The 26,487-nt window shown below is 46.0% G+C and overlaps 1 protein-coding gene across 1 annotated transcript in view; it reads left to right on the top strand.

The window, feature by feature from the left end:
• Positions 1-26,487, top strand: part of LOC147733967 (voltage-dependent calcium channel subunit alpha-2/delta-4-like) — a 961,982-nt gene that overhangs the window by 326,261 nt on the left and 609,234 nt on the right. Inside the window, exons 8-12 of the mRNA XM_086952873.1 lie at positions 8,557-8,707; positions 10,834-10,908; positions 12,728-12,817; positions 18,876-18,989; positions 20,971-21,049. Of these exons, the coding sequence (XP_086808999.1) occupies positions 8,557-8,707; positions 10,834-10,908; positions 12,728-12,817; positions 18,876-18,989; positions 20,971-21,049 (509 nt within the window). The remainder of the gene's footprint in view (positions 1-8,556; positions 8,708-10,833; positions 10,909-12,727; positions 12,818-18,875; positions 18,990-20,970; positions 21,050-26,487) is intronic.

Below are 26,487 nucleotides of genomic sequence, written 5' to 3'. Positions count from 1 at the left end.
GCCTGTGGAAAAAAAATGTCTAAAACAGACCCTCATTCGGTCTGTGTGGCTTCTCTTCCATCTACACACAAGCCAGAACTTTGCTACCATTGCAGCAAGTTATCAAACAGAACTTTAAGAGAGAGGGAGAAGAGCAGGCTTCAGTTCCTTGATGACAGAGGTGAAACCGTGAGTGGAAGAGAAGAACTTGACTCCAGGAAACCTTCTCCTCAGCGGAAAGAACATAAGGAAAGAGGGGAGAAGAGAAAACATCGTTCCCCGTCGACTTCGAGGGACAGATCTTCTTCTAGGGTTCCGGTATGTTGGAAATCGTCGAAATCAGCGTCACGTCTTCCGTCGACGTCGAAGTCGCCGTCGAAGAAGGATTCGCCGTCGATGAGAGGTGAGAGACGCCATGAGCTTAGGCGATCCAAGTCTGGCTCCCCTACGACTACGAGAGGATGGGACTCGACGTCGTCTCATCGACGTCGTCTCATCGACGTCGACGTTCGCCGTCGAGAGGCTCAAAAAGTCAGTCAAGGCCGCCGTCAAGAGGAGCTATGACACCGACGTCGAACCGGGAATTGGAGGCTTCGACGTCGAAGAGCCCTGAACAGTTGGCGTCGAGGCACACGACGCCTAGAAAAGCTTCGTCGTCGAAGCGCTTGACTCCATCACCTAAGAGACCTTCGACGTCGAGGAGGTCGCCGTCGAGAAAGTCGATGCCGAGGAGGACGCCGCCGAGGAGGACGCCGCCGAGGAGGACGCCGCCGAGGAGGTCGACGCCGAGGAGGTCGACGCCGAAGAGGTCGACGTCGAGAAGATCACCTCTGGAAAGATCGACGTCGAAGAGGCCACGTTCCACTTCGCCTGCAGCTAAACGACCTAGAACGGTTTCTAAAGACCGATCTCAGGTTTCTGTGGCTGTTTCTGGGAGTTCATCTTCATCCCCTGAGCTGAATATAGTTCAGATCTCTCCAGAGCCTTCAAAAGCGCCATCGCCTACAGGAGCTAACATCTCCCCACAATGGTTGGGAGAACTTAGAGACTGGAAGATAAGGAGAATCAATCTTCCAAAGTCTAGGTCCAGGTCGCCGGTGTCGAAAAGACCCGTGTCAAGATCAAGGTCACCTCTTCTTCGAGTGACTCAGTCTCCTGGAAGGCGGCAGCGTACTCCGCAGAGGAAGTCTCCATCCGTGAGAAGGCGGACTACACCTTCTCCGAGGTCTTCACATCACCGATCATCCAAGAGACGTGATACGAGATCCTCGACAAGATCTACGAATTCGAAGAGAGATTACTCGCCGACGTTGTCTTCGACTCCTCCAAGCAGGATATCGCCGATTGATGACGTAATCATTTTTAGGGAGGTTCTTTGCCGGGGAGCAGCGAAACTTCATATAGAGATGCCTGTCTCTACTGCGAAGACTACAGTTATCTTCGAAACTTTGCATCAAAGATTATCATCGAGACCTTTACTTCCTCTGGTTCCAGGTCTCTTGGAGCCTGCCGAACATAAGTTCTTGACACCGGCTTCCTTGGGAGCGGTCCCCTCACGGATGGCAAAAAGTACAGGGCTCAGGACATTGACCCGTTATTTTTAAGAGCAGAGCCGCAACCTGATTCGGTCATCGTCTCAGCGGCACGTAAAAATCAGAATGGATCGACGTCCTCGTCTGTTCCCCCAGACAAGGATAGCAAGACTTTGGATTCGGTAGGAAAGAAAATGTGTGCCACTTCTGCTTCCTACATGAAGATTGCCAGCGCCTCCGCTTTGTTGGGTCGCTATGACCGTGGGATTCCTTATCCCGGTTCGCTGAAAAACTTCCCAAAGAAGACAAGAATGACTTCCTGGAAATACTTCATGAAGGTGGGCTAGTGTCTAATCAGGTGATTAGCGCAGCTGCGGATGCTTCCGATCTATCCACGCATGGCTATGCTCATGGTCTTTGCGCGCGACGTTCAGCCTGGCTAAGACTTACGGGACTTAAACCTGAAGCCCAGCACCGCATCTTAAACCTGCCTTTAAATGGGAAAATGCTCTTTGGGTCTCATGCTGACGACGAAATGTCAAAAATGAAGACAGAGCTGGATACTGTGAGAGCTGTAGGTCTCGAAAAGAGAAAGGACAATTTTAAGAAAAAATACCGTCCTTATGATCGGGGACAGGGCCAGCAGAGGGTTCAAACCCCTCAATGGTCTTCACAACAGAATCAAGGAAGATCTCAGTTCTCCCAGCGTCGTCCTGGTAGAGGAAGAGGCGGAATTTCCAGACAGACTGCTCCTGGAAACAAGCAGCAACAGCAAAAGCAGTGAGTGTTTGCTTCCCCTGAGCCCGTTGACCACTCCGGTGGGGGGAAGTGTGCGTTTTTACCTGGAGGAGTGGAAAAACATCACAAACAACGCATGGGTGCTGAATATTGTGCAAAATGGATATGCAATCAGGTTCAAGTTTCCTCCATCCTCAATTCTTCCTCAAAAGACTGTATTCCATCGTCTTCACCTTTTAAAAAAGGAAGTGTCAGTGTTACTCCTAAAGAAAGCCATCGAAGAGGTCCCAAGGACACAACGTCGAAAAGGAATTTACTCCCGTTACTTTCTAGTTCAAAAGAAAGGTCCAAGCAGGGACTTCAGGCCCATACTAGATCTCAGGCGCCTCAATCAGTTCATTCGGCGAGAAAAATTCAGAATGCTGGCGTTACACCAAATAATTCCACTCTTACATCAAAAGGACTGGATGTGCTCCATAGATCTTCAGGATGCGTATTTTCACATCCCCGTTGCCCCAAAGCATTGGAAGTTTCTAAGGTTCTGCATTCAGACCAATCATTACCAGTTCGCAGTCTTGCCCTTCGGGCTAAAGTCAGCTCCTCGCACCTTTTCAAAGTGCATGGCAGTCGTAGCGGCTTTCCTAAGAAAGAGGCATATTTTCGTTTATCCCTATCTAGACGATTGGCTGATAAAGAGTGCCTCTCCAGTTCTACTTCAGCAACATCTCACGTTCTGTATTCATCAGCTGCGAAAACTAGGTCTGCACGTGAACTTCAAGAAGTCTATCCTCAATCCCACACAGAGGATCCACTATCTGGGCGCACTTCTGGATTCAAAGGACGCAAAAGCGTATCCTTCGGAGGAGAGACTATCATCCATTCTCCTCAAGTGCCAAACAATGTTAAAGACTCTTCGACCAACGGCCAGACAGATCTCGTCTCTGCTAGGATCCATGGCGTCTTGCATTTTCCTTGTTCCAAATGCCAGACTACACATGAGACCTCTGCAACAGTCACTGGAGGATCAGTGGTCCCAGCTTTCAAACCGATGGGAAGACAAACTATCATTCCCTCTGTCGGTGCGAATCTCCATTCAATGGTGGATGCAGCGGAATCATCTAGCTGTGGAGTACCTTTTCAGGAGGACATGCCCAAACAATCCCTGGTGACAGATGCGTCCCTGCAGGGTTGGGGCGCTCATCTAGAGTCACTTCAAGTTCAAGGAGTGTGGTCGGAGAAAGAAAAGTTGTATCACATCAACATGTTGGAGCTCAGAGCTGTCCATCTAGCTCTCAAGGCTTTCTTTCCTGTGCTCAAGACATCCTCTCTGCTTGTTCAGATGAACAATACAACAACAATGTACTATCTGAACAAGCAGGGCGGAACGAGATCCAGACCTCTGTCGCTGGAAGCGCAAGCAATCTCGAAGTGGCTTCTGGCTCGGGGTATGAAAATTTCAGCTGTCCATCTGCCCGGTGTCCTCAACGTCCAAGCAGACGAACTAAGCAGACACTTCACAGAAGCGCACGACTGGGTCTTAAAAGACGAAGTAATAAGAGACGTCTTTCAAACCTGGGGGTTACCAGAGATCGATCTCTTTGCAGACGGAGAAAACGCAAAATGCCCCGTCTTCGCATCCAGGTACCCACAAAGAGGATCCAAGGGGAATGCTCTGTGGATAGACTGGACAGAGACGTTACTCTACGCTTTTCCACCGATTCCACTCATTCCCTTGGTGATCAAGAAACTGTACAATTCCAAGACAGACATGATTCTGGTGGCTCCGGATTGGCCTCGCCAATGGTGGTACCCGGATCTCCTGCGTCTCTCCAAGATACCGCACAAGAGACTTCCTTGCTTTCCGGATCTGCTGACGAGAGAGAACGGCAGGGTGTTCCACCCCAACCTGCCGTCCCTGAAGCTAGCAGTATGGTACCTGAGTTCGTCCAGTATGGTCACCTAGGTCTCTCTCAGGACTGTATGTTCATTTTAAAGGAGGCAAGGAGAGCTTCTACAAGAAAGACATATGCTTTCAAGTGGAAGCGATTTTTCACGTGGTGTGCTGCTGAAGGTCATGACCCCATTCGAGGTCAGGAACAGGTACTGTTACCATACTTACTTTCTTTGGCCAAAGCAGGTTTACAGTATTCATCTATTAAGGTCCATCTGGCAGCAATAACAGCTTATCGAAAGTCCCCTACTCAGGTTTCTTTCTTTCAAATGCCAGTTGTGAAGGATTTCCTAGAGGGTCTCAGGAAGGTGTATCCTCCTGTGAGGGCCCCCTCACCTCCTTGGGAGCTTAATGTGGTTTTGTCTAAATTGATGGGTCCCCCATTCGAACCTATACATAAAGCTTCTCTTCAACATCTGTCGTGGAAGGTGTCTTTCCTTGTAGCTATCACTTCTGCGCGCAGGGTGAGCGAGATTCAGGCGTTTTGTGCAACAGAACCCTATCTCGTTTTCCATGCGAATAGAGTGGTACTTCGGACTCATCCGAGATTTCTCCCTAAAGTAATCTCGGATTTTCACATAAATCAATCAGTGACACTACCTACGTTTTTTGCTACTCCGAGCTCTTCTGCAGAAAGAGCTCTGCACTCTTTGGATTTGAAAAGAGTTTTGAAGTTTTACCTTGATAAAACTAAGAGTGTCAGAAAGACTGATCATCTATTTATGAACTACGGTCCTCTAAATACGGGTTTTCCTGCTACTAAGAGGTCCATTTCTAGATGGATTGTGTCATGCATTTTGTTATGTTATCAGTTGGCACGAAAGCAGCTCCCGGGTAGGCCTAGAGCTCATTCCACTAGAGGAAAGGCTGCTATTATAGCAATGCTTAAAAATGTTCCTGTACATGAAATTTGCAAGGCAGCTACGTGGCGGTCGGTTCACACATTTGCCCGCCATTACTGCCTTGATTCTGATGCTCAGGCTGATGCCCAAGTTGGTCAGGCATCACTGAGAAATTTGTTTGGGTAATTCACATAAGAGTGTGCTGTCTAGAAAGTCTGGTGTTCGTCCGCAGGGTATGGGATGGGCTTGCTACTCTATTCAGTGCTTATGACTATTGATGAGTATCCCCTGGAAGAGAAGGATTAGTTACTTACCTGTAATCCTAGTTCTCTTCGAGGGGTATACTCATCAAAGTCATTTGCACACCCACCCTCCTCCCCGGACGAATACCAGAACTGGCTATTTTACGCATTACCCATGCTGTGGTTACACTGTTATACGCCGTCCAAAAAGAACTGACCTAACTGTCACCTGTGGTGCATGATGGGAGCCTGGAGGCTCACAGAGGTCTTAAAGGCACGGCGCCAGTTTTTTTCCTATTGTTACAATGCAGCCTATCTAGGCTAAAGCTGCCTCTATGATCCTGCCTGTTTTACCTTTGAAAATAAAGGTGGTGTGTTTCAAAGACAACAAAGGCAGTGCTTTCTTCTTTGCATTTTCATATAATGTCATTTATATGTCTTTATTTTACAAATGTAAAGATTTGTTTCAGGCATTTGGGGGCAGTCTTTTGAGCCTAGTATGGTTATTTTAGGCTGCATATGTATAATGCATATTATCTATATATATATAGTTATTATATGTGTATTTATATGTATATGTATATATATATATATATATATATGTAGATATATGCATATTATTGGCTATTGCTCCGGGTTCCCGCACGAGGGCGGGACTATTCAGTGCTTATGACTTTGATGAGTATACCCCTGGAAGAGAACTAGGATTACAGGTAAGTAACTAATCCATTCAGTGGCCCCGCTGCGGTTGGGTTGGTGAAGACACTACTTCCACCACCATGGTCCTACTGCGTCTAGGTCAACAAACTCCACATTAGTCAATAGTGCCCATTAAAGGTTAAAAAGAATCTCATATTCTCTGTGAATGCCCCTGAAACCTAATCTGATAGGTTAAATGTTTCTGTGCTGCACCCCTGGCAAGAATTGATGGGGAGGACCCATAACACTAGCACGTCTTTAAATGCGACCCATCATACTAGAACGCCTTTAAATGCCACCATTTTATTTCCATCTTATCTGACCAGGTTGAGGGCGCTTCCAATTGAGAGTGAGCATCATGCTGAAAGTCTGAGTGCATCAGACTGATCTTGGCTTTATGAGAGCTCCTGAATCCTACCACAAAGAGTTCTGGGATGACTGCAATGCTATGGAAAATGCCCCCTATGTGGCTGCTGGGGCAGATCTGGTCTTGAATCACCCCCTTAGCCTGGCCACTCTCTGTCTGTGCTGTTTACATTCTCTGTTAAAGACAGTGTAACAGTGACCACCGTGTAGCGGATACTCTTCCACTAGCATGCTGAGCAACTGGGTTACTAAACAGAGCAGTGCTGTTGTGTGAACCTAGAAACTGTGTAGGAGAAGGGTGTAAGAAGTCTGCACAAGGATGGACGAGTGCATTTCCTGCAAGACCCCTCACTAATTAAGGAGCCAGTGTGGCCTGTCTCTTGCTACTCTATTGATGACATAACTCAGAAATCAGTCAGTGAGTCAAATAATATTTAATATGTTAATAAAAACCATAAAAGATACAAGCACATAATAAAAACATTTAAAGACCGACGTATACATACAAAGATAGCAGATAGCAGCAAGAAGTAAACAACCGCTGAGGCAGAATTGATCTTGGCATAATAAAAACACAACGTCTTTTTAGGTATTTAAAAGAAAGCCAATAAAATCTATGAGTGTAAGCGCATACAATATACACCATGTGCCAATCACCTCCTTCTTTTACTGAGCCTGACAGCAGTTATTCAGAACCTAGCAACATTAAAACAAAATTCAGTAGGTAACATTTGTAAAAACATAAAAGCAGGTCTGGCCTAAGTGAACTGCTTCTCTTTCAGTAGAGGAAAAATGCATTGTCTGCAAGAGACACAATAAAGATCGCAAAACAGATGTCATATATATAAATAATGTACACGTTGATGAAATGCAGAAACATGCCTCCAGTTAAGTGTGTTACACAATGCAATGAATGTGAAACCAGGGGTACAAGATCAAATAATGCTTGAATGCAGAGGTGCTTTTCAACACTGTATTCGAGACAAACTGCGCAAGTGACAAAGCCTTTACCTGGTGCAATTAACTTAAGGGTGATGTAGGGTTTTCTTTTGCATGACATCACACATTTTTCAGTGGTTACTGGGATAGATTTTACAGTACCCAGTTAATGAAACGTAGAACTACGTGGTAAGTTGTATATTTAGCTCGACATGACGTACTTTGGCAAAGATCACTATTTAGAGAAGTATCTCTCCGGGTTTGTACCCATCTTCTTATATATTCTACTAGTTACTGACCTATCGCGACTAGTACTGTCATGATGCTCTCCGATACTGTAAAATACAAACATTTCCAGTTATTCATCCTCCACAGTTATCTGTCTTTAACCCCAAAAATCTTTGCAGCTGGCTTTGTACCTTCCGACTTCCCCCAATCCTCCCCCCCCCCCCCCCCCACCCACACTTACATTCAGAGACAGGTTCACATTTAACCGATGCCCCAAATACATTTTTCTTTGTAAAAATAACATGTATTAGGGTTATGTTAAAGGCAGCAGTGTTATTCATTATAATGTTTGCTAAATAACTTTTAGAAATGGGATCTTCGTGCTATTGTAAAACAATGTTTTCTTTCCACCCTCACTAAAATTGTTACACTAACATTTGCATAATGCTAAAACAGTCCAAACTATGCATATTGTCTATATATGAATATTGACTTATAAACATTCTATGACACAGTATATTTAAGGTAAATATGCTTATCAGGCATTTCTGCCTGCACTGCAATTATGTGAACACATCTTTGTGTGTTAGACAACACATGGATTCTTTTTACACTTCTGTCGCCTATATGAAACACCCGCATAAAATGGAAGTCTGTCTACCATCTCTAGGTATGGTGTCTGTTATATAAGCACCCAACTTTTATTTAAATTTCTATTTAAGATTCACACAATAACAGAGGGCATAAGTGCAGGTGGTCAGGAAGAGTTAGCCCATGCTTATCTGATTTTCCCCTCGATTATGTGGCACTGTTCTACATTCCTTCGTGTGAATTGTACGACCCCACCAACAAATTTACCTTCACTCCTCAAAGTCAAACCTATTCACTTTCCAAATGTATACATGTATTCATACAGTCATCATCGCACACAAACTTTGCATTTGCCCGGGAGAAGTTATGTTGAAGTACAGTAAGATGTCTGGAATCTCCATCTGAGGGTAGCTAAGGGATGCTCTGTTTCATTTTGCATTGTCTCCAAGGTACATCCAGGCGGCTACTTCCCCAAAGGACATTGTGATCTTGGTAGATGTCAGTGGCAGCATGAAAGGCCTGAGGATGACTATCGCTAAACACACCATCACGACAATCCTGGACACACTAGGAGAGAATGACTTCGTGAACGTCATTGCGGTAAGGTTTAAGTTATTTTAGGGAACTAAAGCTAGAGCAAAGAAAATATTAGGAATTCAAAGATGTGCTTTCGGTAATATAGGCTAGATTAATGTTTGTATTCTTTTTCTTTGGTTCTAAATGTATGTTTGTATTTTTTTTTTGGAAGTAAATGTAAGAGATTTTATGCACTGAGGAATCTGTAGACACACACAAGGACTCAGAGAGAAAGATTGTCCCTCGTGTGTGTACTCTCTTTGGACTACCTCCTCTTTGGACTGTGCAACATAAAAATTACAACTATAATTGTTTAAACAATTGGAAGACTGAAGTACAGTTTCTAGTTGGCACATTTATTGTTTTCACCCCATGTTTCATTTTGTAAACCTAGTTTGCCGTAGGTTCTCTTTCCTTTTTCCTAAGTTTTGTACGTTTATGTATAATGTATAATCTTATATCGTAACATCTAGTCACACCCCAGGGACCTAAACCAAGAGTGAAGATTAGTATGTTTGATAATAAGTTACAATAATTAAGGGTTTGTAAATGTTAATGCATCACCAGTGATTAATTTAAGTACTCACGGTGGAAATTACTTCTGTAAAAATTTGTACAAAACTTTCAAGACAGCAGCTAAAATGAGTGGCAAACTAGTTTTGAAAATTTTGTGAAGAATTGACAAATGGCGCCCAAGCAATTAGCAAAACAAAAAACTATTTTCCTATGAAAACTAGGTCCTATCTGTAACTACCTACTGGTGACCGCCATTTAATGCTATTTTTAATCTTTATTAAATTTATTTGAAAACTTTTGTCCGATGTAGAATTATTTCAATTAGTTTAACACATACCTTTTAACAACATTTAATAAAAAAGTAACTAAAAACAAAAATGTCACAGTGGGTTGGAATTTTTGTAATTGATATTTTAGAAATATTATTTAATAATTAAATAAATATATTCAAAATAAATAATTATTTAATACACAGTTAATTTGAGTCCATGTACTGTAAAATGTATTTTATTAGTTCTATGTTAATAAATATTTAAATTATTTCACTTTCAAATGTTAAATTAACATATGTTTTAATGATTCTTTAAAAAAATCTTAAAAGTTATTACTTTTCCCTATACTTTCCTATAGAGAGATCTCCAATCAAGTGGCCAAGAGTACCATCTACATGTGAAAAGTTAATAGTATTAGTTTTTCGCTTGTAAATTTACTCTTGGAGGCCACCAATCACTGGTTTTAGGGGGATGGAGATATGTAAGTGTACACTTTGGTGTAAATCTAAACTCAGAAATGATGAATAACACATTGGCGTAAAATTAAACCTAAGTGCAAGAGTAAAGCTATATGTGAGTAAATCTGCATGTGTAAATTTACTTTTGTGAATACAACCCAAGAGTTTTTATTAATGTAGTAGACTTCTGCCACCCAAGCATTTCACACAGACTAAGATTAGGAATAACAAAACCAAAGCAATAATTGTATACTAGGGAACCAATATGAAACGAGAAGTAGGGCGCTTCCGGGGGGTTTGCATGAGTGTATGGAGTCTTCCAGCTCTGGTTAGTGTGGTCAAGGCAGCCCACAATGACAGAGATTGATTTATCACCTGGACTATGTGAAACAGCTCTGGAGATCACTCTATTGTCTCCAGTTCTCAGCAATCAACCCTTGCTTGTAATCTGATTCTAGTGGCATAACTGGTCAGCATCGCCTCGGAAGCAGAGGATCACCCACTCGCCCCCCCCCCCCAGATTAGAGATTTAAGGCGTGTCTTAGATCACAGGAGGAGAAGCCATGCGTGGTCTGTGGAAACCTATGTGAATATATGTCTGCGAAATACCTTTTCGATACCCTGTAGTAGGAGTAACACAAGCTTGTTTAATCATGTTAAATGGCAAATGCATGTACCCCCACACAAATATATCTTGCATTTATATTAGGCATCTTTTCTCATCCACTTAAGTCAGAAATGTGGCGCTCCGCTTATTTTACGTTCTGTTTGGTGGCATAAAGTCCTCTGTTGATTGTGCAGGTAGCACTGGAAAGCTTGATGTGACACATTGACGTCATTCAGGCGGTATCATCATGTCCAAGGTCGCTGCTTTACTTTCTGTGTCTTGTCTTGTTTTCCGCAGTACAACGATTATGTTCATTACATCGAGCCATGTTTCAAGGGGATGCTGGTTCAAGCGGATAGAGACAACCGTGAGGTGAGTCCTAATGGGCGCTCCACGCTGCCATGGTAGAATTTGTGTACCTTGTGCTCTCATAGGTCAAGCCAACAACCGAAGGATGAAAGGGGGAGCAGTTTACTAGAATACATTTCTGCACGAGGATGGCCAAAATGCTCTGCTGTTTGTAGCAACTCTAACATTATCTCCCCCCGTACAGTCAGCATTTTATGTGTTACAAGGACGTCACAGACCCGCTTCCCATTTGCTGAGATGGCAATGTTAGGTAGGAGGAGTCAAGGCACTACGAACACGTTTACCAGAATATGGCTCTTTACAACAAATATGTTGTTCACGCATTCCATTACAAATCTGTTGTTACAACGACCACACTGTTTCAACGCGAACAATTACATTGCAAGTCGTTTCATCGACTTGCTGTAGGGGGCAATCTGGACTTAGGAATAGTATTATTTACTATTTCTACTTCAGTTTATGTAACAGTAGGGAAGGGGTTGGATTCTAAATCCAACACCAGTGCGCCCCAGTGCGATGCAATGGTTGTAAATGTAAATGTAATTGTTTTTGTACTTGTATAGCGCACAGCAACCCAACAAGGGTCTCCCGGCGCTTGTACTCATACCGCTGAGGAACCCTTCCTGGCTTTCCTTGTGAAGTGTCCACTCCTGGACACCCCCATGGTGAAGCCAGGCATCCTAGCGTTGTTGGGGCCATTGTGGAGATTAAGCAAGCTATTGCCCAGAGTTGCAGCGTGGGAACCATGATTAGAATAGGCACTGAGGCGAGAATATCAGGTCAGAGGAATTTATGAGCCCGAGAGGAATTGAACCCTGGTCCCGGGCCCGAGCTCTGCATCAAGGTCTGCCGCTCTAACCATTTGAGCCACACTTCTCCACCTGCATGGTAACAACGCAGTCGTTGTAACAACTACATTTTAAAGGAACCGCGTTGTGGAGACAGCATTGGAAACGCTGTTTCCCTGTTTACCACGGCGGTAGGGGACTTGACATGTGCAGATATCAGACAAGAATATGGTATAACTAGCTAATCATGGAAATTACGCCAGCTCTTTTAACACATTTGCTAATTTTTTTAATATTGAAGTGTGAAGTCCAGATTTTTTTATTGTAATGAACAATGACGTTTCATCCTTCCACAATCTCACTTATGATCTTAACTTCAGATCAGGTTATATTTAAACACTGAATTATTACTACAGAACCCAGGACTCGTGTTTTTAACTAACCAAAGTCTCCACCCCGAGGCTGTTTATTTACAGTTTTGGCTTGGAGCAGTTAACCGTGCTGAGAAAACTTTGGTGTTGAACGATTTACTTCCTGGTAAACCAGGCTCCATGACATCTGGTAGTGATGGCAGACAGCATGACCTGAACCAGACTGGGAAAAACAATCAACCCTGGCAAAACAAACAGAACTATGTAGTGTGGGAGGGGTGTGGAAAGCAAACCTACTCCTCTTCAGCACGTTTGAGGCAGCTTCCCCCTCACCCCCTACCCCCCAGAACAATTTGGAATACAATGAGTGCACGTGGTCCTAATTAAAGCACAACCTTTCAAATATACTCACCAGGGAGTTTGAAGGAAGGATCTATGAAATGTTTCATTTCGTCGGGGCTTGCATAGCAACCAGGATCTATATATCTCCAAGGCAGGAAATCATGACTGTTCATGTGCCAGCAAAGAGGCACTACAAAGTATGTGCAGATAAAATGTACTACATTATCTGCATAGCTACGTGAAAGAGATTGTCCCTGCTGTCGTCGTGTATTTATTGTGTCCGTTACTAACAGACTACTCTCTGTATGTTCATGTTTTTAGCACTTCAAGCAACTGGTAGACGAGCTTCAAGCCAAAGGGGTGGGGACAGTCAACAACGCCTTGATTGAATCTTTCAAAATCCTAAGGGAGGTAAGAGCGCTCACGGAAAGGGGTTATGTGGACGGAGCCATATTATTAAAAACTGAGACAACAAATGCTAAAGAGAGAGATTGACGTTTTGGTATCTAAAAATAGAACTGTGTCTCTAAGGGAACCCCTTTCTGGGTGGTGATGAACCTGTTTCCTCGATGCTCAAGATTGTAAGCCAAACACTCAGAGATAGAGATTTTTAAGTAAAAAATGCGCCCTATTCGGATTATTTCAATGTTGCAGTTAAATTCCAACTTTTCAGGGCTTTTCAAAGAACCCCAGGGCCCTCCTGGATATACACACAAGTAAAAGACTGCAAAGAACACCCATTCCACTGAAGGTGCAAATTCTGGATGCGGAGATCTGCATAAGCATGTGGAAAATGTGTTATCCCATGGTGAAATTAATTCCACTCCCTGTAGGAGGTGCGTTAAAATCCAATAACAAAGGGGTTTTCAGTTTTCACTTTGTGTTGATTGTAGGCCTACCCAGAAACAGCTAGGTAAATGACTTACATACTCCATTTGTCAACGCATAAATTCCACCACATTTGTAGAGTGTGTGCAACTCAATTACCACCGTTTCAGGATTCGAAATGTACTTGCATAAAGTGGCCTTTGTGCCCCTCATATTAGGCTAAGCGAGCAGGGTTCCTTTAAATGTGAGCCTGTTCTGTAAGTCCACGGCGGCGAGAGCAGAGTGGCCTTAGAGGTGATGCACTAGTATTGGTGTTATATTTCTCACTGAGACCTTAGACATGGTAATAATGAAATGGTTTCTAAAAGTGGCAGATTGAAGGATATCCTAAACATGTTGGGGGCGGCATGGCCATCATTGGTATGGTGAAGGTATGAACAGTTCAGTTGTTCGTTCTTGGTAGCAAGTGTTTCATTTAAAAAGATGCACCCAGTAGTGGCCGGCATGGCTCGTGTGTGGCGGAGAGGGTGGTGACGCGCGCAGGTAGGGGGCGTGAGAGGGGCGCGAGGGGGGATGGGGGAACGGTGCACAATGTAAAAAATAAATAAATAAATAAACACTTTGACGTGCTGAGTCCCGCATCTCTGCTCCTGCTCTCCTCGTCGGACTCGAGGCACAGGAAGCACAGCCAGGCTCCCCAGGGACAGGAAGCACAGCCAGGCTCCCCTGACCAATCACAACGCTGCAATGTAGCATTGTAATTTTTAAGCACCCAGGCTCACCTGACCAATCACAACGCTGCAACGCAGTGTTGTGATTGGTTCAGCGTTGTGATTGGTCTGAGCGTCCTGATTCACGATGAGCCAGGGAATGCGGGCCTGAACATGTTCTCCACGCAAGCTGTAATGCAGCCTGCGTGGAGAACAGGGAGTGTGCATGACTGTTTTGGGCGGCCTGAGAGAGTCAGCCAAAGAGTCATTTGCACTTAGGAGGGGGCAAACCACTCCTCCCCTGCTCCAGAGCATAGCAGCCCCGCCCACCTGCCCGCCCGCAAAGCAAAATGGAAACCTAAAATGATAACAACTCAATGTTATTATCATTTTGTGTTTCCTCTACTTTTCACTGCTTAAAAGCAGTGGGGCAACGCTCTTCCGCCATAGCAGAGGAGCCGCCCCTGGGTGCACCCATGCCCTTATCAGGTCAAGGAAATACCTAAATGCTTTTGTTGCAGAATGTCATCACCTCTTGGTGCATCAGTGCCCTTACACTGCCACAGGCACATCAGTTGGGCTCTTCACCAAAGGGAGCATCCCGGCTCATTCTGTGGGGCTAAACCCAGTGTCACAGGCACAGGGGCCTTGGCTCCACAGTTTGAGCTGGACTGCTCCTTTTGGGACAGATTCAAACTGATGGGCATTTTGCTGTTCTTATGCTTTCAATCAATCAATCAATCAATCAATCAAAGTACTTGTAGAGCACGCTACTTACTCGTGAGGGTCCCAAGGCGCTGAAGGGAGGGGGGGAGGGCGGTGCTGCCACAGCTCAAAAAGCCAGGTCTTGAGGAATCTTCTGAAGGTGAGTAAGTCCTGGGTCTGCCGTATGTGGGTAGGGAGGGTGTTCCAGGTCTTGGCGGCGAGATAGGGGAAGGATCTGCCGCCGGAGGTCGTTCGTTGGATGCGAGGACAGCGGCGAGGGCGAGGCTGGCGGAGCGGAGCTGGCGGGTGGGGGTGTGGAAGCTGAGTCGGCTGTTCAGGTAAGCTGGTCCGGTGTTGTGTAGTGCTTTGTGTGCGTGGGTGAGGAGTTTGAAGGTGATCCTCTTGTCGACGGGGAGCCAGTGTAGGTTTCCAGGTGGGGGGTGATGTGGCTGCGGCGGGGGATGTTGCCGATCGGTCGGACGGAGGTGTTTTGGATGCGTTGTAGTCGTCGTAGGTGTTTGGCTCGGATTCCTGCATAGAGTGTGTTGCCGTAGTCCAGTCTGCTGCTGACGAGGTCCTGTGTCACCGTTCTTCTTGTTTCGTCGTCATTGACGTTGGACCAGGAGGTCAGGCGGTTGGCGCTGGTGGTGTTCACAGGGGAGGTGGAGTCTGGCGTAGTCGGGGCGGTCGTGGTGTTGAAGCTGTTGTGGATGTCAGTGATCTTGCGGTGGAAGAAGATGGCCAGTGAGTCGCACAGTTCTTGTGAGGGCGGGTTGTCGTTGTCGTTGGCGTTAGCGCTGGGGTTGGAGAGTTCCTTTACAATGCTGAAGCGCTCTTTGCTGTTGGGTGCATTGTTATCCAAGCGGTCTTTGAAGGAGATTCTCTTGGCTAATCTGATGAGGTGGTGATGTCTGCGGGTAGCGTCCTCGTGGGCTGCATGGTTGTCTGGTGTGCGTTCATGGAGCCATGTCTTCTTCCGTTTACGGCATGCGCGTTGGAGGCCTGGAGCTCGTTGGTGAACCATGTGGCTCTTTTGCTGGTGTGGCTGTTGTAGGGTTTCTTGAGCGGGGCGAGGGTGTTGGCGCAGTCGTCGATCCACTGTATGAGGTTGAGGGCTGCGGCGTCAGAGTTGGTGGGGTCGGTGGGTGGGTTCTTGGCGAGGGAGGTGAGCAGCTGGTCTTCGGTGTCTTTGCTCCAGTAGAGGCGAGGCAGCTGTTGGGTGCGATGGTGCGTGGTTGGTTTCTTGAAGGTGAAGTGGATGCAGCGGTGGTCGGTCCAGTGGAGTTCGGTGGTGTGATTGAAGGAGACATGGGAGCCTGTGGAGAAGATGGGGTCAAGCGTGTGGCCGGCAGTGATGGTGGGTGTGGTGACGAGTTGTCTGAGGCTGAGATTGTCGATCAGGGTGGCAGAGTTGGCGTTGTTGTTGTTCTCGATGTGGAAGTTCAGGTCCCCGAAGAGGATGTAGTCCATGGAGGGGAGTGCATGGGTGCTGGCGAGGTCGTTAATGGAGAAGCTGAACTGAGCCCGGGGTCCGGGGGTCTGTAGATGAGTGTTCTTCTGAGGGTGGTGTTGGGTGATCTTGTAGCCATCTGGGATGGCTATGGCTATGGCGGTGTCAGACGCCTAGGAGTCGTTCCACCAGGTCTCGGTCAGGAAGGCCACGTCTGGGGCGGAGGTGTTGAACAGATCCCAGAGCTCGACAGCCAGTTTGCGTGCAGAGCGGGTGTTGAGGAGTATGCAGCAGAGCTGGTTGAGTCTAGTCCTTGGAGGTTTGGTGGTTCTGTCGCAGGTGAAGCTGCAGGTGTGGCAGGAGAACGGTCCGTGGGTCGGTATCGGGGCGGCCTGGAAGCAGGTGTGGTTTCAGCCGGCGTTGAGCATGTGGAGGGTGCTGGCGTCGTAGTGGATTCTGATGTCGTGGCGTTCACGGGGTCCAGGGGTTCTGGCGCTGGGCGCGGTCCAGGTGCGGACGTGCTTGCCTTCGGCACAGGCAAGCTCAAAATGGTGCAGTGCTACCCTAAAGGCACTAATGCAATAGCCCCCACAGCGAAGGATTTTAAAGGTAGGTCTCAACAGTGACAGATTTTAAAGGTAAAATAACACAAAAGGGTCGAGGCAAGAAAAAGCTGCACCTGTTAACAGTGGCTAACTAATCTTGCGATGGTGCTTGTAAAACCAGGGAATACAACCCTATTTATTCCCTATTGGGCGAAACGCCCAAATTATAAGACAAACTATATTTGGAATCAGCACCCATCAAGAAAATATCATAATAAGTCTTTTTGTGTTGAATAAATCCCAAGAGAAGTTTCGTAATGAACAGGTCCAGACTTCACTGGTGATCGTATTGAATTCTTTATTAATAGATCCAGACAATAAAATCCAAATATACACGTCATTTCTCTTTTAGCCTAAAAGAGAAATTACGTGTATATTTGAATTTTATTGTCTGGATCGATTAATAAAGGTTTTAAAGGTAGTTGTAAACATGCTAGTACATAGAGAGCTCAACAGTGAAGGATTTTAAAGGTAGGTCTCAACACCTTTCTGTGGGGCTAAACCTAGTGTTACAGGCACAGGGTCCTTGGCTCCACAGTTTGAGCTGGACTTGGACTGGGACTGACTCAAACTGATGGGCATTTTTCTGTTCTTATGCTTTAAAGACACAGGAAAGCTCAAAATGGCGCAGTGCGGCCCCAAAGACACTAATGCAATAGCCCCTGTGTTTTAGATACACTGCTGCAAGCATTTTTACCCCCTTATGGTGATACATTGAATACCCCGCCGTAGAATATATCCAGACCTGGACCTCTTGCTCCTTGTGCCAGTGGATTCAAGTTTCCTCCTACTGTATTGAAGGATTCTGGTGTATGTTGTCTATGATAATGAGGCGCTAGTGTTCATTATTTGCTTTTGTAGACTGAACATAATTCCTTGTTTTTGATTGGCCATCTAATACTGGGGTAAGTTTGTTTCCAAATGCTCTCAGTTGTTGCCAGTAGTGGCTGGTGTGTCAATAGAATGACGAGGCATTGGGAGGGGGGCCACTGATGATGAGGCAAATAAAAAAAATGCTTATCTGTCACATTGCGCTCCTCTCCACTACAGGCACAGGCTCTGAGAGTCCACTGCGGCCAATCCTGACGCTGCATTCATGCTGCTGAAAGCAGCGTCAGGATTGATCTGAGCGCCGATGATTTGCACGCCCAGTTAGACTGGGAGACTGTGCCTGGTCTCTCCAAACCAGCAACGCAGCTTTGGTTGGAGAGAGCTTCATGTGCATGACGGCTTGCCCATCCTCTGATGGCCGGTCTGGGAACCCGAAACTGGCCCGGAAAATTGCTTGACCGGCCCCCAGGACAGGAGGGAGGAGGGGTTGCAGCCGAGCTGTTTGCTGCGGCTGGTTTCGGCCGATTTTCTTATGAGGAGCCGATATTGCCGGCCCCCACGCTAGCGGCCTACCGGGGAAATGCCCGGTGCCCGCTATGGCCAGTCCGGCCCTGCCGGCCAGACCGTCATGCACACTGAATAGCAGTGCAACCACTTCTCCACCAGCCTGTCATCCCCCTGGCCCCGCCCCAAGCCTTGCCCAGAGAGCAAAAATAAAACGATAATAAATAAGAGTTTACTATCATTTTATTTAAAAAAAAATTGTCTGCTGGCAGATGGGGTGGCACTCCTACGCCATAGCAGAGGAGCTTCCGCTAAAGAAACACATTTGGATAGCTATAAATGTAGGCTGAATTCTTGCAGAGTCACGGTGGTGGTCCTTTCTTGTCCATCCATGCTGGTGATTGGACGATGTGCTTAGAGGGATATGGAAAAGTCTGTAGTAACTAAGCATCAATTCAGGTGGATAAACCTATATCAGGATGCATTTCATTCTGACCATGCACAGCCCTGCATTGAAGTATTATTGGGACAATGAATTTGTCTTGAAAAGCTCCAGGGCAAATCCGCCTGGATTAAATGTTAATTAAGCAAATTAATTGTTGGAATCCTTTATCAACTCTGGAATTTATTAGCCCATTGGGGAGTGTTCAGTCTCTTCTACAACTCCGATCACTTGTGTTTGAGGTGTGAATTGAGTACCTATTTGCTGTGTGCTTGGCCTAGATACATTCGGATCTATGCTTCAGAATTAAGAACCAGTACCAGTGCTAACTGCAAACAAACTGATAAAACAACAATGTTGCTGATGAAGTTACCATGTAATCTTGTCGTTGCAGTTCAAGGAGGCTGGGCAGGGCGGGCTCTGCAACCAGGCCATCATGCTCATCACCGATGGAGCCGTGGAGGACTACGAACCGGTGTTCGAAAAATACAACTGGCCTGATCGCAAGGTGTGTCGAAGACAGATGTGGCTCGAACAAGAGAATTGAGTCAACAAAGCCATATTCTATCATTCATAGAGCAATAAGCAGCAAAAGGAAGACAGATCTGCAGATAGACAGTCTTGTAAATAAGCTGAGCCCCTTCCTCAATTTATGAAAAGACATCACCTCACATCAGTTCACTTATAACAGTCCAACAAATAAATAATATGCATCAGCTAAATTTGCCCTTTATTTAAATATTAGTGTGGACTCGAGAAGCGCCCACTACTCTAAGGGCCCGATTACGAGTTTGATGGTGCAGAGGCGGGACTGCCCAGACGCCTCACCGCCAATGCCGCGTGAAAATTAGCTCACTGTATAATTACTTTTTTAGTCATTGGCAGGCGTTTCCTTTGCTGTTCGGCAGGCCTTATAAAATAGGCACCTCAATGGGAACATCAGAGGAAGTTCCAGCTTGGCATGGACTGTGAAGGTCATGCCGTGCTGGAACTGGGGGTGCATGAATAGAGGGGGGCACATGTTGTGCCCCCCTGGTGCATCTACATGGAGTGAGGCTTTCCTCCCCGCCACTGTTTTCATGGAGGAAAGACCTCCTGGAAGTCAGTCGCAGTGAGGAAAATCATAATATGCTTGGCGGGATTGCTGTGGTCCCGCCAAGCATATTGATGCCTCATGACCACCGCCCCACTCCAGGGAACAGTGTTTCCCTGGCATAGGTGGCAGTCCCAGGGCGGCTAGAGTCAGCCACTGCAGCCCAACCATGAGTCTGGCGGTTTGAGGACCGCCAGACTCGTAACCAGGCACTAGATGTTCTATGAGGTTACCCATCTACAGACACAATCATGTGAACTAGGGAGGTTGATGTCTGCATATGGTTGTGTGGAAGAGCATAACGTTTAAGTTCATATACTAATTATTTGGTGTTTTGAACCAAGCCATTAGAATCTGGATAGGCCTAGCGCTGCCTCAGTAGGGGGGAGCAGGATGACTCCGAACATAGGGTCATATTATCAAGAAAGGGCGATACATTATCGCCGCTTTTATCGGCAGGAAACTGCTGCTAAAGCGATGATAATGAGCTTGATAATATGCCCTTGTGAATTCCCATAGAAGCCCAGGTTAACACCAAAACCTGGGCTTCTATGGAAATTCACAAGGGCATAATATCAAGCCCATTATCCCCGCTTTAGCGGCAGTTTCCTGCCGATAAAAGCGGCGATAATGTATCGCCCTTTCTTGATAATATGGCCCATAATGCCTCAATGTGTCTTGGTTGAAAATTGTGATTCAGTGATTGAACAAACTAAAGACATCCGGGCATATGAATGTGGTGCTCTTGTATAGCGAGGACAGTAGGGGGCGCACTTCAGAGCTGCAGAGGTGGCGCGGACAACGCCTGCTCCTAAAAGCAGTGAAGGAGTAGAGATTATACTCCTAACACGATGATTCCTGGCAGCACCGGGCCATGATGAGCATCCAAATGTATGGAGAAAAAATAAGTCTGTGACCAATCCTGAAAGTGTTTTCTGGAAGTAATTGCAACATACCCCTAACTTTGAGGTGACATACTGGTGGATTTTCCCAGGAAGTCCGACTGATGGAAAGAGGCTTTGTGAACCATTCTCTCTCAATCCTTTGCACATTGTAGAACATTGTGGGGCAGATTTACAAGCCCCTTGCGCCACTTTTGCGTCACTTTTCCCATGTTACAAATGACGCAAAAGTGGCACTAGGGCTTTGTAAATAAGCCCCTGTGTTTCCTAAAACTGGTCATTTTGAGGGAGTGGACTAGGGAGTGGACTGGAAATAAAAGTTAAACCCAGTTACCCAGTAAATGATCCTTAGTGCATTCCTGCACTGACCAGCCACCCCACGCATGCGTCTCATCCATCCAGTGCTATCGGGGTGGGACCAGCACTTTATGCTTAGAGACAATTATCATTGGCATCATTTCCGGGAGTAACCTTTTCCCAACTTGTCCTCCCAGGTGCGGCTTTTCACGTATCTGATTGGCAGAGAGGTGACGTTTGCGGAGAATGTGAAATGGATCGCCTGCAATAATAAAGGTAAATAAAAAACATTCTAAGGTACACACGCCAGGGCTATTGGCTACTTAAAAACTTTGTCCTGTCACAGGAGTGTCTGTGTGTGCAGGAAAAGCCCTGAGTGACGACACTGCACACAAATACTCAGGGGAGAGGGTAGAAACATCCCTCATAGATTTGAAAAGTGGTCTAACGCGGTGAAATTGCAAGAATACATTTACTTTTGGAATTTTGGTGTTATTCTAGCCTTTAAGTATATTTGGAAAATTAGCCGTAAATTATGTTTTTACATTCGTCAAGACTGGATAGACTTTACAACATTAAAGAATAAATGCGGGCTTCACTCGAGGGTTTTTTTGTGAACATCAGATGGGGCTCTTTGTAGCACTGTTGACTAACTAAACCTATGGAAACTAAATGTCTTTGAAAGGCAATTCTAAACAGAGACGAACATGCAATGGCAGGCAGCCCCAAGCACACAAGGTCACTCACAATCACTACGAGGTTTTTCAGCTTTGCTGCATAACTTTAATGGGACTGGACTAGGTTTTTTATAGCAGAGCAGATAGTCCTTTTATAGACAGTACCAACATTTTTCTGGAGTGTGGCATTCTTTTAATACAATTATCACCAACATGCCTCATCGCAAATGCCACACTTACATGAACAGTACCAACACTTCTCTGGAGGGCTGCCACAGACGTCACGAATACTAGTCACTTCTGAGGAGAGGTGCCATATTTTTATTAAACTGTGTCAATACTTCTCAGGAAGGCTACCATACATTTAATAAGACAATCTCTGCAGGGAAACCCTATATTTAAATGAACGGGACAGGCACTTCTGAGCAGAGATGCTGTGTTTCTGCACTTTTCAGTATACTGCTGTGTTTTTTATGTGGCAGCAGGAGCGGTTTCACCAGAGGAGTCACACTTTTCATGGGACAGTAACAGCACACTCAGTGGTTGATCCCATAATGTCTAGAAGAATCAACAGTGCTCAACACTGAAGGGTGTTAAAGGTAGTTGTAAACATGTGTGAATAGAGAGCTCAAAGGGGAAGAGGTTTAAAGGTACTTCTCAACATTGAAGGGTTTTAACTATAGTTCTCATCAGTGAAGGGTCTTAAAAGTAGTTGTAAACATGCTAGTACACAGAGAGCTCAACAGCGAAGGGCTTTTAAGGGAGGTCAAACAGTGAAGGGCTTTATGTTTACATTTGTTTTTATTGTTGCAACATGAAGCACACAGACCAAATTATGCATCATGTCATTTCAGTGCTAGAATACATCAATGTCCAACCTCCTGGCAACTTTTCATTAACTCTCCCCACCTCCTCCCCGGAAGTAAGTGGGAATGTGAGCGGGTTGAGAAGACCCCGCACAACATATAGGAAGGAAATCTGGGTAGCTCAGTGTCAAAATGTGCATCAATATCTGATAATATCTCGCCCCAGAACTGCTTCAGTTTAGGGCATTCCCATAGCGTATGTACCAGCGCCCGTGGGGAATAACAATGTCTCTACCACCTGTCACTGCGCTATGTGTTCCCCTTATGCGGACGGACCGGAGTTAAATACTAAGACGTGGCGATTTTCGTCATCTTCTCAATTCTGGAGGTGTTAAAGGCTGTATAGCGCGCCAGGTAATAGACATCCTGCCACTCACCTGGGGACATGTCTGCCTAACTCCAGCTCCCACAGGAGCTGTGTAGGGCTCGCCATTCGAAGCAACCCATACAGCTCAGTAATAAGACTCTGATCAGAGTCCTTGCTAAGAAGCCACCTCTCAAATCTTCTCAGGTGTCGTTGTGCCGCCCCCCTCACTACCGGCTGCATCAGCCAGTGCCTTATGTGAGTGGATAAACCCGGCCTGGTCTGGGTCCACTAGCCCAGGATTAAGGGTGCAAGGTGAGCCGCAAGAACTCCTGTGAACAGCTTTGCATCAACATTTACGAGGGAGATGGGTGGGTAGGACCCACACTGTCTCTTGCCTTTACCAGGGTTCGCGATACCTCCTATGGAGGCCTCTGTCATCGAGGGAGGAAGAGTGTGTGAGCTTGTGATGGAGTTAAAGACCCTGGTGAGAAGAGGGGGCCACGGACGTGCAAAATGCTTTATAAAAGGTGGCAGGGAAGCCGTCCAAGCCAGGCGACTAACGGGGCTTCAGCCTTGAGATCGCAGAGATTGCCTCCTCTATCCTGATCGGACCATCCAGACTTGCTGCCTGTTCATCTTTTAAGCGAGTCACTGTAGCTCCTTCTAGATAAGCCAGAATGCCAGAGGGAAGAAGATCCTGTACTGAGTAAAGGTCGCTGTAAAAGGAGCCGAATCTCGCTGCTACTTGTTCGTCTCCCTCCACCAGAACCCACTCCTCCGTCGGCAAGGCGTCTACCACGGTGGCCGTTCCCTGCCCCTTGAGTTTATTCGCTAGCAGTCTCCTGCATTTATTGCCCCCACATAGAAGGAATGTTTGAGACATAAGATCGCATACTCCGCACTATCCAGATCCAGCCCAGCAAGCTATTTTCTAGCAGTCTCCAGCTGTCTCTACACTCTAGGCACCACTGTTCGGTGGTGTATACGCTCCAGCTCCTGCATCTGCTGCTGTAGTTGTGTGCGCTTATCCCTCCTGGCTTTATTATCTGTTGCAGAGGTGGCTATTAATTCCCCCCACTTTCATAGTGTCACAGACCATTGAGATTGGCGTGTCCGAGGTACATTGATCTCCATGTAGTCTCTTATGGCTTTTTCTATCTGACTAACAACTTCCCGCCTGCAGAGGAGAGCCTCCCGCAGTCACCAATTGCGAGTAGCAGTATCACTACATGGGAGAGAGTGGTCCAACAGGACCGCAGAGTGGTCGGACAGTGAGCGGGGCTCTATCTCTACTGAAGTAGTTGCCGCCTGTACATCCCGGGAGCCTAAGAAATGATCGAGTCTGGCAGAGGATTTATGTGCTTGGGAGTAGAAGGTGTAATCCCGTGTTGTTGGGTGTCTGTCATGCCAGAAATCCCATAGACCCATCTCCTGCAACCTGAGGGCCCCTCTATGGTGATGACTCCAGCAGCTCCCTGCCTCTGTGTCGGGCGTCCAACTTGTTGTGAATTACAAGATTAAGATCCCCCCAAGGACCACCCATCGATCCTGTGTTGAGATAATGTCCGCAAACACTCTGTGTAAAAACTGTTCCTGACCTTCGTTGGAAGCATACACTGAGCCTGTAATCAGGGAGTGCGGTCCAAAATGAATTTGATACCCAAACAGGCGACTTTTAATTTCAGCTATTTTTATCCCCATCTTCCCTCAGAAAGAGCGTGAGAAAAGCAGCTCTGCTCCAGCCGCCTAATGAGTTAAAGAAGAGAAGAACTGCTGGGGTAAAGCTCTAGATTTAAGTCTGAGCCAGTCACTAGCCCGAAGATGTGTCTCCTGCAATAAGCAAATTTTGTCTTGAGAGTGTTCCAGGTAAGAGAGGATTGCCCGCCTCTTAACTGGATTGTTAAGCCATTTAACATTGAAGGACAAAACCTTCAGATTCTTCCCTATCGATGCCATAAGAGACAGTGCTCACCCAGCCCACCAACTCCCAGCTCCTCGACCCTCCCCCACCCGTTCGACCACAGTCAGTGATGCCCCTTCTGCATGAACATCAAGTATAATGGGGTGACCCAGTGACCCTCAGAACCTGGATGTCTAGAGTATATGCTAATGTTGGTTCTGTTGGGTACATAAATTACTTTAATTTGTCATAAATATTTTTGCATGAAGAAAGGAGAATACCCCAATTTGAATTAATTGAAATGTCATATATTAATAGCTTAATCACATTTTTTCTTTAAATTTTTTTTCTTGTTTTAACATAGTAAGGCTGTCGCAAGCAAAGATTATTGGAAAACGATGCAAGGCTAGCTAATAGGTGATAAGGTGCTTTAAGTAAATAAGCTATATAGTGCTGTACAAAAGGTATTTAAAATGTTCTGCATGAACAGCTACTTCGCGGCTTCATGATGAGCACCCAAAAACAAACCCCACAACAAAAACAGTGAACAACCATTGTCCCTGGAAAGAGGAATGGGCAGAAAAATACAACCCCAGTCCAGCGGAAAAAACACAATAAGGGACTGTGGCCATCTCCTCCAATTCTCACTCGGCCCTCCAACCCCCGACCACACAGCATCCCCTCGTACCAGCCCCAAAATCAATCTGCTTATCCTCAGGCAGGATTCTTGGCTGCATATTCCTGTGAGAGCTTTTCAACCAGAGCCTTCCTCTCCGATGTGATGACCGCAGAGTCCGGTCTGACCCCTCCCTGTCCGTCAGGGACCCGCCTCCACCTCTGGTGCCTATCTGCTCTGCGACCTCTCTTCTCCGTTCCGGATCTCTGCACCTCAGTCTGCAGTAGTTTGCACTCCTCTACCAAGGAGCAAAATTGATAGAGTTGATCCTACCAGCGGAATATCAATCTGAAGGGATAGCCCCAAGAGTAGGGGATCTTCTTGTCCCTCAGAAAAGATGTAACAGGCGGAATTCCCATTGCTTCTGAAGAGTAGAGGCCGCAAGGTCCTGAAACAAATGCAGGGTATGCCCATAGAACATAACAGGCGGCAAAGCTCTGGCCACCCAAAGGATCGCTCTTTCAAAGAGAAGCTGTGCACACAAGTAAAATTTTCACAGTCTGCGACGCTCCAGCATTCCACCGGTCCACCCTGTGGGTCCTGTCCAGGTGGATCTCGGATGCCGTCATGTCCCCTAATATCTGGTCAAACATTGCTGCCATGTAGGCTTCAACATCTTCTTCCTTTGCCTTCCGAGGCCTGGAGCGGTTTTCGAGGTTTTCCGCATGAGCCTGCAGATCCTGTTGCTGATCTGTGAGACGAATGATCTCTTGCTGCAGTTGCTCTATTTCCTTGTCTCAGGAGGTCTCATGGCCCTCCAGGGCATCCACTCATCACCAATGTACGTCTCCTCTTTCCTCATCAATTGCAATTCAGGAGTTAGGTCTCTCTTGACTGTCAGAAGTTCGTCTCTCAATGATGACAACAAGGTATCCATATAGGAGCATGTCCTGGGTCTCAACCTTATCGAAAGATGGCGAGGCATCTCTTCCAGCTGCCCTCTGTGTTTTTTATTTATTTATTTTATGCGGTTTTTATATAGCACAGACTTTACCCGAAGGTTTCAGAGCACTTCACAATAGAAACAGCAACGTTACATGAGGAGAAAATTACAAGTGGGCATGATACAAAAGCAAACGTTACATTACATGAGGCAAAGGTGAAAATTGTGCATGTATCAAAGGCAAACAAAATACAAGAAGAGGTAGCAAACAATACATTACAAGAGGAAAAAAGTGACATGTGTGCAAACTACATAAGCGTACAAGATACAAGTAGAGGTATGAAATTGCAATAAATGGCAGACACTCAAAACACAAGAACACACTGGGAAGGCACTTCTATAGGC

This window comes from Lissotriton vulgaris, chromosome 1_2 (genome assembly GCF_964263255.1).
Source record: "Lissotriton vulgaris chromosome 1_2, aLisVul1.2, whole genome shotgun sequence".
In the NCBI taxonomy this organism is placed as follows: domain Eukaryota; kingdom Metazoa; phylum Chordata; class Amphibia; order Caudata; family Salamandridae; genus Lissotriton; species Lissotriton vulgaris.
The sequence above is the reverse complement of the archived record's forward strand: the minus strand, read 5'-3'. Positions and strand labels throughout refer to the sequence as shown.